At 35.7% G+C, this 13,070-nt stretch overlaps 1 protein-coding gene across 1 annotated transcript in view; it reads left to right on the top strand.

Annotated features, from left to right (window-relative positions):
* Positions 1-13,070, top strand: part of EYS (eyes shut homolog) — a 1,933,311-nt gene that overhangs the window by 704,659 nt on the left and 1,215,582 nt on the right. Inside the window, 1 exon segment of the mRNA XM_049873718.1 lies at positions 11,053-11,252. Coding sequence (XP_049729675.1) covers positions 11,053-11,252 — 200 coding nt within the window.

Genomic DNA, 13,070 nt, shown 5'->3' with positions numbered 1-13,070 from the left:
TGTTTTCATTCTCATTGCATTCTATGAATTTCTTTATTCCCTCCTTAATGTCTTCTATAACCCAGTCTTTTTTCAGCAGGGTATTGTTCAGTTTCCAAGTATTTGATTTATTTTCCCTAATTTTTCTCTTATTGATTTCCACTTCTATGGCCTTGTGGTCTGAGAAGATGCTTTGTAATATTTCGATGTTTTGGATTCTGCAAAGATTTGTTTTATGATGTAATATGTGATCTATTCCAGAGAATGTTCCATGTGCACTAGAAAAAAAAGGTATATTTTGCAGCTGTTGGGTGGAGTGTTCTGTATAGGTCTGTGAGGTCAAATTGCTTGATTGTAGCAATTAGGTCTTCCTTGTCTCTAATGAGCTTCTTACTGGAAGTCCTGTCCTTCTCCAAAAGTGGTGTGTTGAAGTCCCCTACTATAATTGTGGAGGTGTCTATCTCACTTTTCAGATCTGCTAAAGTTTGTTTCATGTATCTTGCAGCCCTGTCATTGGGTGCATAAATATTTAATATGGTTGTATCTTCCTGGTCAATTGTCCCTTTTATCATTATGTAGTGTCCTTCTTTATCCTTTGTGGTGGATTAAACTTTGAAGTCTATTTTGTCAGAAATTAATATTTCTACTCCTGCTCTTTTTTGCTTATTGTTTGCTTGATATATTTTTTTCCATCCTTTGAGTTTTAGTTTGTTTGTGTCTCTAAGTCTAAGGTGTGTCTCTTGTAGGCAGCGTATAGACGGATCGTGTTTCTTTATCCAGTCTGAGACTCTCTGTCTCTTTATTGGTGCATTTAGTCCTTTTACATTCAGTGTAATTATAGATAAGAATGTGTTTAGTGCTGTCGTTTTGAAGCCTTTTTGTGTGTTTTGTTGACAATTTCATTTTTCCACTTCCTTTTTTGCACTGAGACTTTTTCTTTGTAAATTGTGTGTTCCTCATTTTCATAGTAGTCGAATTTATCTTTGCTGAGTCATTATGGTTTTCTTGGTTTTTGTTTTGAGTTATGGAATTGTTAGACCTCTTAGTGATTACCTTAATATTTGCCCCTATTTTTCTAAGTAAAAACCTAACTTGTATCGTCCTATATCGCCTTGTTTTCCCCTCCATATGGCAGTTCTATGCCTCCTATATTTAGTCCCTCTTTTTGATTATCGTGATCTTTTACATAATGACTTCAATGATTCCCTGTTTTGAGCATTTTTTTTCTTTTTAAAATTAATGTTAATTTGTTTTTGTGATTTCCTTATTTGAGATGATATCAAGATGTTCTGTTCTGTGACCTTGTAAAAAAAAATACATTTTTTTATTTTTATTTTTTATCTTGTGTTGTTGTTTGATGTTATTGATTTTCTGACCAAACAATTTCCTTTAGTATTTCTTGTAGCTTTGGTTTGGTTTTTGCTAATTCTCTAAGCTTTTGTTTATCTGTAAATGTTTTAAATTCGCCTTCATATTTGAGAGAGTGTTTTGCTGGATAAATGATCCTTGGCTGGAGATTTTTCTCCTTCAGTGCTCTATATATGTCATCCCATTGCCTTCTTGACTGCATGGTTTCTGCTGAGTAGTCTGAACTTATTGATTCTCCTTTGTAGGAGACCTTTCTTTTATTCCTGGCTGCTTTTAAAATTTTCTCTTTATCCTTGGTTTTGGCAAGTTTGATGATAATATGTCTTGGTGATTTTCTTTTTGGATCAATCTTAAATGGGGTTCGATGAGCATCTTGGATAGCCATCCTTTTGTTTTTCATGATGTCAGGGAAGTTTTCTGCCAACAGATCTTCAACTATTCTCTCTGTATTTTCTGTTATCCCTCCTTGTTCTGGAACACCAATCACACGCAAATTATTCTTCTTGATGGAGTCCCACATGATTCTTAGGGTTTCTTCATTTTTTTAATTTCTTTTCTCTGATTTTTCTTCAGGTATATTGGCATCAATTGCTTTATCCTCCTCTTGCCCCACCCTGCATTCCAATTCCTCAATTCTTCTCCTCTGACTTCCTATTGAGTTGTCTAATTCTATAATTTTACTGTTAATTTTTTGGATTTCTGAATGCTGTCTCTCTATGGATTCTTGTAGCTTATTAATTTTTCCACTACATTCTTGAATAATCTTTTTTGATTTCGTCAACCGCTTTATCAGTGTGTTCCTTGGCTTTTTCTGTAGAGTGCCTTATTCCATTTCTGAGGTCATCCCTGATGTCTTGAAGCATTCTGTAAATTAGTTTTTTATATTCTGTATCTGGCAATTCCAGGATTGTATCTTCATTTGGGAAAGATTTTGATTCTTTAGTTTGGGGAGTTGTAGAAGCAATCACGGTCTTCTTCTTTATGTGGTTTGATATCGACTGTTGTCTCTGAGCCATCTATAAGATATTGTAATGGTTTATTTTATATTTGCTCACTGAGGCTTATTTTGTTTTCTTTCAATGTATGTAGATGGACTACTAGTTTGTGCTGTCTTGATTGTTGTAGGATTTGAATCACTTATGTCCTCTTACCAGCTGGTTAGGGCTGTTACCAGATATATAAGCCTAAGAGTCCATTCACTATTCTTGAGTAGAATCTGATTTTGGGTCATTGAGTGTGTGGTGCAGACTGTCACCTATCCACCTAGAGGAGTAGTGGTGATAGTTGTGTACACCAGATTCTAAGAGTAGCAGGGGTTCATACTCCGGGGGCGGGGACAGGATGCTGACAGGCTTCCCCCAAGTGTCAGTGAGGTAGGTGTGTCTCTATTCCTTAAGCACCTTGGTGGGCGGGCTCTGCAGCTGTACCTTAGGCCCCCTATACAAGTACCTCTACAGATTGGTAGGTGTCACCCTCCTTAGACCCCTAAGGCAGGAGGCTAGGTGGTCTGGAGGGAGCTTCAGCCCTCAGTTCCCTGTTTTGGGTCAGTGAGGGCTCTGTTGAATAGGCAGAGATATCAGACCTGGGAAACTTGTCTTTCCAGTAATCTCCTAAAACAATTACAGTCAGTTCCCTATCAGAAGTGCCTTTGTATTATAATAACCACCTTGTTCCCTGTAAGGATGAAAGCCCAAGACTGTGGATCACATATGCTTGGCTGGAGCTGGTTCTGTGTTTTTAGTCCAATTAGGGAAGGATTTTTGGTCCCTGGGTTTTTTGGAGCTGTTTCTCTCAGGCCAGGAGAATGGGTTAGGAAAAGACCAAAAAGAAAGAAAGAGAGAGAGAGGGAGAGGGAGAGGGAGAGGGCGAGGGCGAGGGTGAGGGCGAGGGCGAGGGCGAGGGAGAGGGAGAGGGAGAGGGAGAGAGAGAGAGAGAGAGAGAAAGAGAGAAAGAGAGAAAGAGAGAAAGAAGAAAGAAGAAAGAAAAACCTCAGTTCACTCTCTGGCTTAGGAAATTGCAGTGTTAATGAAGCCGCCTGGGAAGTGGAGGGGAGGGTTCAGATAAATAGGAGAGAGTAGCACTCCGGAATATAGCCAAAGTTACTTATCTTGCTTGGGATGACTGTTTTATCTGAGATTCCCGAGGGGCACGTCGACTGTGTGCGCTGGCTGGGTCGAGATTGCCCTCGAGGGTCAGGCCTTTGTCCGGTGCTTGTGCTGTCTCAGAAGCCGTGGTTAGTTCCTCTACTCCCAGTCCAAAGCCCAGTGCCAAGGTTCCCCGGCTGGGACGCTGCACTTCTGGCTCCAAAATCAGTCGCTGCCTCCCGGTGACTTCTCCTCCTGTCAGCCGCACTGCTGCGCTGCCTGTGTGCACTGGCTAGGCTTCCCCCAGGTCAGTTCAGGGGGCTAGGGCTGCGCCCCGTGTTTGCGCCATCTCAGGATGTCGTGCTCAGCTCCTCTGCACCCAGTCTAAAGCCCAGCGCCAAGGTTTCCTTACCGGGACGCTGGCTCCAGGCTCTGAAAACAGTCACTGCTTCCCCGTGGTTGTTCTTTCTCAGTCTCTGTCACTCAGGTCAACTCTTTAGATATGTGTTTGATGGTCAGGGTTTGTAGATTGTCATGTATGTGATCAATTCACTTGTTTTTCCGAGTCTTTGTTGCAAGAGGGATCCGAGGTAGCTTCTACCTAGTCAGCCATCTTGGCCCTGCCTCTCCCTGCACTATATATTTTTGAACCAAGCAGAGATGAATAAATAACTTTATATTTGCAGAGAGAGGGATTGTACCCTGCACAGGTTTTATGTATGGGACTTTGTGATCATGTATGGTTAAAAGCATAAATAATGGAGATGAAAGGATTGACACCCGTATAGCTGAATTATAGAAGATTCTCCTAGAAAATTAAAGTGAAATAATAAATAAGTTTCCTTGAGAAAGCTGATATTTTCATCTTATTATTGACTTTAGTTGAGCATTGTATTGTGGATTATTAAACTATTTAGTACTCTTCAAACAAACTTAGATTCTTTCCCCTGAGGCTCTGTGAACTATTACGATCCTTAAAGAGAGATATGTTGTCAACAAAGAGAATTGGAATCTAAAGCATTCTATCAAAGATTAATTCCATCCAGAACTGAAATATTCATTTTTAGATTTCTAAAAGTTTAATGATAATCTTGTTCATTGTCTTATTTAATAAACCTGTGTAGTATGTCTTTGCTTAAGATTTCAGAAGAATAAAACTTGATATTCTCTTTTCTCGGATTTTAGGATTATGTATTTCATTATTAAAAAATACATGTCATAAAATAAAGGGCATATAAATAAGTTGTGCAGAATAGATGATCCTGTCTATGAATAATAATTTAAGAGAACATTTTGGTATTTATTACTTAATAGTATTTTTATGTATACTTATTCAACAATCTCCATTTATAGCCACATGTTCAATTTTAGAGAAACCAGATCAACTATGCCCATGATTTCTCAACCTTCTGATATTCACCTAAAGATATATGATTGCAGTATTGTCAAAAATATACATACTGACGACTGACTAGCAATTCATTGTATAGACACAACATTTAATCCCATCCCACATAGATGAGTATCAGTTTGATGCTTAACAAATATTTTAAACATCAAAGTTTTGTTCAGGATTGTGCATTCAGCTTTGTACACAGATCCTTACCTATTTTTCAGCCAAAAATTCCTGAGTCATTCATAATTTAGATACGCATTGCAAAATTTCACTCCATAAAGTCTCTGGGAATTTACATTCTTGCTAGTAGTATATGAAAAAGCTTGTTTATATCTTTTCTGAAAGTATCAGTTTTTTTTTCTGGAAAACTATTCAGAATGAATGTCAGTCTCTCTCTCTGTATATGTATATGTGTACTGCTGAAAGTGTAACCTGTAATGTATAAGGGATATTTTATATAAGAATATTAACTCTTTTATATCAATTATAGGAGCCCTGGTGGCACAATGGTTAAGAGGCCAGGCTGCTAGCCAAAAGGTCAATAGTTCAAATCCACCAGTGCCGCTCCTTGGAAATCCTATGGGGCAGTTCATCCCTGTTCTATATGGTCAGTGTGAGTCGGAATCGATTTAAAGGCAAAAGGGTTGATTTTGGTTTACACCAAATATACTATGTCCATATTTCCATTTTTTTGTTAACTCTTAATTAATATATGGTAAATTCTGACACTCAAAAGGTTCTTTTTATTTTTTCCAAATTTACAAATCTCTTCCTCTAAATCTTTTGTGATTTGTGACAAATTTAAAAGGAATGTATTCCAAAAATTCTTCCAGTAGTTTTTATCTTTTTTTTTTTTTTCACGATTAAGTGATTGATCCATCAGAGTGCCTTTGGTATAAGGTTTTACTGATTTGTGACAAATTTAAAAGGAATTTATTTTAAAAAATTCTTCCAGTAGTGTTTATCTTTTCTTTTTTTTTTTTTTCTAATTATTTTTCACAATTAAGTGATTGATCTATCAGAGTGCCTTTTGGTATAAGGTTTGACTTCAAAGCCATCTCCTTCACCAAATGTCCAGCTATTTCCCACAAGCCATTGTAGAGAATATCTTTCTCCTTGGATTGGAAATACATCTTTAAAATAAACAAAATATCAGAAATGAGAACATTCATCACGCATACAGTGATTATCTTGCTTTTTCACTTAACCTATTAATGGCAGATTCTTCTATAGTAACATATATAGTTCTACTTCATTAATATTCAGTTTTGTAGATGTACCACATTTGTTTAACCAATACCCTATTGATGGAGGTTTGTGCTATTTTATGTATATTTCTCTTAAAAATTCATTTTGTATCTCACGTGCAGAAGTTTGAGATACTCGTATTTTTATCTTATGGCATTCTTTAACCGTCAGCATTATTAAGACTATTGCTCTTTTTTTAAAAATTTGTTATTTTTCTGTGCGAGCTTATAGGTACTCCTTTTACACCAGAAAAAAAGAAAAAATTTTTTTTTTTCTTTACACCATCCTCACGTATTTACTGAAAATCTTTTTCTACACATGTGTTCTGTCATGTGTGCATGTCAATATTTATTCTGGGTGCAAATATTATGTTTCTATACATTTCATTATTTTATTTCAGGTATTTGTCTTTTATTTATTCCATTTTTTGCCCTGGCATAAAAATCTTGAATCTCCCAGGCAGGGGAAGATCTCTATTAATACTACCTAGGAGAGACTGAGTTCAAACCTTGATCAGAATAGAGGGTAGATTCAGGTGGAATTGCACTTTCTATCCCGGGCTCTCCTGACCACAGGCCAACCACATGTCCATTAAAATGCTACAGATTCCTTAGTAGCATCTAATCAAGTGTTCCTGGTCTTTAGAATGATGTGTCATGCCTGAAACCCTCCAGCTGGATCACTGAGATTTTGAATATACACTTTAGAATTCTTCTGTAATTCTCTTTTGTTCTCTTGTGAAAATAGTAGTACCTGTGAGGTTTGTGTTTGAGATTCTACATTATCTGTCAAAAAACCCTGTGGTTTGTTTTGTGAATTTGCATTGTCCATAGCTTTATGCCTGAGGTACTTTTCTATGATTGATTTGTTTGTATTTTTCAGGCTATTTCTGGGACTATGGTTTTGTTTGTTTACTTCAATAACCTTTCTTCCCAGACATACTGCCAGCTACCGTTTCATTAAGATATAAAATTAAGATTTACTGTAAGAATCTCAATTTTGATATCTTATGATCTTGTTTCATTTCTTGAAATGATAAAATGAAGCAGTGAATTTTATATACATCCAAATATTATAAACTGGGTGATGGAAAATTTAGCAATGATTACTGGTAATGGTTCACAGGATTAATGTAATTGTTGTCACTAAATTGTACACCTAAAAATATTGAATTGACAAATGTGTTATTGACGGCACTGGGTTTCTGGGTTGTGTTATATATATATGTGTGTGTGTGTGTGTGTATAATGTATATATGTATATACCTTTACAACAATAAAAAAAATCATAAGTCAGATTAAATTGGCAATCAATACAAATCTGATCCCTATTAGCTACTTCCCCCATGCATCTGTCAGTTTGTCATACTGTGGTGGCTTGCAAGACTGTGCGAAGAACACAGCATCAGGATTGGAGGAAGACTCATTAACAACCTGTGATATGCAGATGGCACAACCTTTCTTGCTCAAAGCAAAGAGTACTTGAGGCACTTATTGATGAAGATCAAAGACTATATTCTTCAGTATGGATTGCAGAAATTATCAAATAATATCACTAGTATCACACACAAATAAAATTTTGCTAAAGATATTTCCAAAGTGGTTGCAGCAGTACATCAACAGGGAACTGCTAGAAATTCAAGCCAGATTCAGAAAGAGGGATACCATTGCTGATGTCATACGGATCTTGGCTTAAAGCAGAGAATACCAAAAAGATGTTTACCTGTGTCTCATTGACTGTGGAAAAGCATTTGACGGTGTGTAGCATACCAAATTATGGCTAACATTGTGAAGAATGGGAATTCTGGAACATTTAAAAGTGCTCATGTGAAACCTGTACATAGACCAAGAGGCAGTCATTCAGACAGAACAAGGGGTTATTACGTGGTTTAAAATCAGGAAAGGTGTGCATCATGGTTGTATCCTTTCACCATTCTTATTTACTCTGTATGCTGAGCAAATAATTAGAAAAGCTGACTATATGAAGAAGAAGGCAGCATCAGGACTGGAGGAAGAGTCATTTACAACCTGCGATATGCAGATTACACAACCTTGCTTGCGAAAGTGAAGAGGATTTGAAGCTCTTAGTGATGAAGATCAAACACTACAGCCTTCAGTATGGATTACACCTTAACATAAAGAAAACAAAAATCCTCACAACTGGACCAATAAGAAACATCATGACACGTGGGGAAAACTTTGAAGTTGTCAAGGACTTCATTTTACTTGGATCCACAATCAATCCCCAAGGAGCAGTGTTCAGGAAATCAAGTGATGTGTTGCATCGTGTGAATCTGCTGCAAAAGACATCTTTAAAGTGTTGAAAAACAAAGACTTCACTTTGAGAACTAACGTGCACCTGACCTAAGCCGTGGTATTTTCAATTACCTCGTATGCATTCGAAAGCTGGACAATGAATAAGGAAGACCAAAGAAGAATTAATGCCTTTGAATAATGGTGTTAGTGAAGAATATCAAATATTCCATGGACTTCTAGAAGAACGAACAAATCTGTCTTGGAAGAAGTACAGCCAGAACACTTCCTAGAAGCAAGGATGGTGAAACTTGATCTCACGTGCTTTGGACATGTTATCAGGAGGGACCAATTCCTGGAGAAGGACACCATGCTTGGTATGGTAGAGAGTCAGTGAAAAAGAGGAAGACCCTCAATGAGATGAATTAACACAGTGGCTGTAACAATGGGCTCAAGCATAACAAAGATTGTGAGGATGGCACAGGACTGGGCAGCATTTTGTTCTGTTGTATGGGGGACCATTATGAGTTGGAACCAACTAGATGGCACCTAACAACAACAACATTAGCTACTTCAGCCCCATATTCAGCTATGTAAGTTTAGAGAAAAAAAAATAAAAGATATATTGGAAGTAATCCTTAGGGACATTAAGTCTTTACCATATACATGATCATATCTACAGTTTAGTAGCCAACAAATTACTTTGAGAGAGAAGTTACTGTTGGTAGAATGAGATTTAGGTTGGAACTCAAGATAGTGTTTAAGTGGTATAGATTTGTCCCAGCCTTGCTGTAGGATCTGGAGAAATCACTCTAACACCTTTGTGCTCATCCTCGCCCTTGTACGTAAAATGAAGCTGTTGGACTACTGTCTTCCTACTCCTTGCTTGGTCCATGAGATCACAGCATCAGGATCGCCTGGGAGTTTCTTAGAAAGGGAGAAACTTAGGCCCCACACCAAATCTGTTTAGCTAGAATCTGCAATTTAACAAGTCACCCAGGATATTAATATGCAATCTAAATTTGAGAAACCCTGGAGTACATGAGTAGTTTTTACTCTGAGCTGTACAAGACTTGTAAGATTTGTGGAGCTTAATAGGCCTTTGCAGGGGTTAAGGAAGGGGCTTCACGACCTTTGCCAGAGAGATGTTGTTGCTGGGGGCCGTCAAGTTGATTCCAACTCATAGGGACCCAGGTGACAGAGTAGAACCACCTCATAGGGTTTCCTGTCTGTAATCTGCATGGGAGCAGATATCCAGGTCTTTCTCCCATTTCATTGCTGGTTGGGTTCTAACCATCAGCCTTTGGGTTAGCAGCCAGATGTTTAACCTTTTGTATCACCAGGGCTCCTTGTCAGTGAGATAACTGGCACATTCACCAGCCCAGCTGGAGGTTTGCTCTGGATAAGCAGTCCACAATGAATACTTTTTTGCTCTGTTACTGTGGTCCTCCTGTACATTATTGGCACGGCATATTGAGTACAGTTGAATGAAAGTAGCATGGGGATGGTGTCTAGCTCAATTGTTAGATTGCTCTGGCCTGCAACAATCCTCCGATTTTCCTTCCTTTCTTAAACACATCGGACTTTTCTTTCATTTTCTGAAATTAAATTAGTGAATTCTTCTTGGGAAGCACTTTATTATATTAAATAGAAGATATAACAATGTAATATAAATAATGATGAATGAAGGAAAAAGCATTCTCCTTAACTTTTGAACCAGAAAGATCAAGAAGTTTAAATGACAATTTGATTTTCTCTAAAAAAGAAATTGCTTTTGTATTTCCCATTAAGCCTTCTAATTAATTTAGTAAAAGATTCTTGTAAACCCTTGAGATAGAACTTTTGGCAGTCTTAAAAACTATTCCTTTCTTCCCATGGGAGATATAATTTAATTAGTTTATGTACTGCTTTCTAATAAGTCATTCTATATATAATCAGCCCTACGGCTGAAAGGGAAATGTGTTGTTTCCATGCCGCTCCCTGTGGAATTCCACATTTATGTTCTGTAAAAATAGCTGCCATACCTGCAGGAACTCTAACTGCTGTCGGTTATGCTTAAGGAGTTCACATTTTCAGTAAAGGTAGAACAGATATCAAAATGACAGTCATTTGTAAAAAAAACATACATTTAGCTCTATCACTTGGGTGTGTAAAAGATCACTGTCTTGGTTCCAGCCATGACTTAAGTTTTATACTCAAGGGCACAATCTTATTGAAAATGACATTAATTAAACTCTCTGGGAATTTTGATAAACCTTCAATTTTCCACTGGATACATGATATGAATGCAATGACTTCATGTTAGCCTTGTTAGTGTTTTTATTGTTAACACTTTTTAAAAGTTACCAAATGCTTGTAAGAATAGGTATCAATTAACAGTAGTTCCAGAAAAATGATCACTTTTCAGGGTAGAATGCTAAAGAAATATTTCATGTTTGTATACGTAATTAACCCTGAGCATATAATAACTTGAGACCCCAGAAAGCAAATAGTTCAAATTAGTGTATATTTATTAATTTTATATATATAACACATTGAAAATAAATTTTAAAACCACTTTCAATAATGAAGTCATAAGTTTTCATAAATGATTTCTCAGAATGAATGACAGGTAGCAGTCTTTTTGGAGTTGACATGACAGTGAAAAATGATGTCATACCATTTTAAGGCACTGCATTAGTCTTACCACTAATAATCACATTTGATTCTCTATTTCTTAATTTAGGGCTGCACAGCCATTCCTTGTGCGAATGATGACGTCTGTCAGAAGTTGGTAGATGAATTTACTTGCATTTGTCCAAGTGGATACACCGGTGCATATTGTAAAATAGATATTGATAGTTGTGCTGAACCTGACCTGAATTTGTTCCTCTGTCTTCATGGAGGCATTTGCGTTGATGGTCCAGGACACACTTTTTCCTGCAGGTCTGTATTTATTTATACACAATTAATATATACTTAAGACAGCTTATACATATCTCACTAGTAAGATACTTCAAAACAAAGACACTAATTTTTGAAGTAAGCTTTCACCTTAAAATATATAATCATGTATTTGAAATTAACAGTAATAAAAAATACGATGTATATATTTTTTTCCAGTTACCCATGTCTTTGTAAAAATCTCATGGTTTGGTTTCTCAATTTAATGATCTTTCATTTTACAGTTGTCTCATATCTCTTTTCCTCTCTAGAACTGGGTTTTTATTTCTTAAGTATTTTATGAAAACAATTATTTATAAAATATTCATATTTTTAGTATAATCCTTAGTCAGAAATTTATTTTTGTTGCTGCTACACCTATCTTCAAAAATAGTAAGAGCTGATGAAAAAAAAATATTTGTTAGGATTTTAAAATCTTATCACTCCATTCTTGAGCTGATTGCTATTTTTTTTTTCCAATTCCCTAGGCCATAAATTTTCAGTTATGTTATTGATAATTGTATCTGTATCTTATATATATTTATAATTGGTTGTATATTTCAGAATTTAGCCATGCTCTGATCAATTCTTAATGTCACTTGAACCTAGGGTTTAAATATATATATATATATATATGAAAAACTTCTTTTCATTTATTTCAGTCTGATTTGTGATAGGCTTGTGTTGAGTAAAAATCTTTCTGTCAAAATAACTTAAATTTCTCCTGATCACATGTATTTTGGTGCATGATTATTTAATCGTAAAATACATCTTTATTTCTATACTTCTATCAATTATTTCTTTTTAGGTTACTAGTATGTTCACCATACCCCTATTTCCTTTCTTCGATATTTAGGGTATGTTTTTTTCCAATTTATTTATTTATTTAATCTCTATTGAATCATTTTTTGGGGGGCGTATGTTGTGTAAGACAGACATAGATGCTGATTTCACATAAAACCAAGATTATTAGATATTCATTTAGCATATGCTAAAAAAAAATTTTTTTCAGACAGTATTTATTATGACAAATTTATTGTTACATATTGCCTAATATTCCATCTTTGTTTATTTTATATGTATGTAGACATATATGTATATATATGTGTATATATGTATGCATATACATATACATATACATATGTATATACAATCTTGTTGACTCTCTTTTATTTTGTATTTTTGAACATGGGCTTTACTTATTTTGTTCTGGTGAATTGTGAAAGTGTAGAAAGTAGACATGTTTCTAATGCCAGTGGTAACTATGTTAAACAAAATTATAAAAATGACCACTGCAGGTACCTTCAGTATAACTTAATCAGTGACTGGATTACATTCAGCAACAGTAAACTGAACATTTATATTCAGTGGATATAATGTTATAAATCAGAGTTCCATTCATGGAAACTCTTTTTTTCTTTGATAAAAATAACAAAGTTGATCATGGAAATAAATGGGCATGAAACTAAAGTCTATGTTAATATTTGTTTACTCAAGTACTGTAAAAACTACTCCATAAATGTTCTTTTCAGGAGAACATTATCTATTGGTTAATTAGGGTGAATTCAAACTAAAGATGCCTGCTTCTTCTCCTGGCATATCTCCCAGGGACAAGCATAGGTATTCATTACTGCTACAGGTTTATTCAAATTATATTTAAAATAAAAGTCATTTGTCTGCAAAGTTTTCACTGCTGATTCAATGCATCTGAAAATTTTTGAAAGTCAGTAAAGGGTAAAAGCCCTGAAAGGTATAGTTTCCGTGGGGACTTCTATGGTCAGAACTGTCCTGAGATAGTTTCTTATTTAAAGAAGGAAACTC

This window comes from Elephas maximus, chromosome 1 (assembly GCF_024166365.1).
Source record: "Elephas maximus indicus isolate mEleMax1 chromosome 1, mEleMax1 primary haplotype, whole genome shotgun sequence".
Taxonomy (NCBI): Eukaryota; Metazoa; Chordata; class Mammalia; order Proboscidea; family Elephantidae; genus Elephas; species Elephas maximus.
This window is presented reverse-complemented; position numbering and strand designations above follow the sequence as displayed.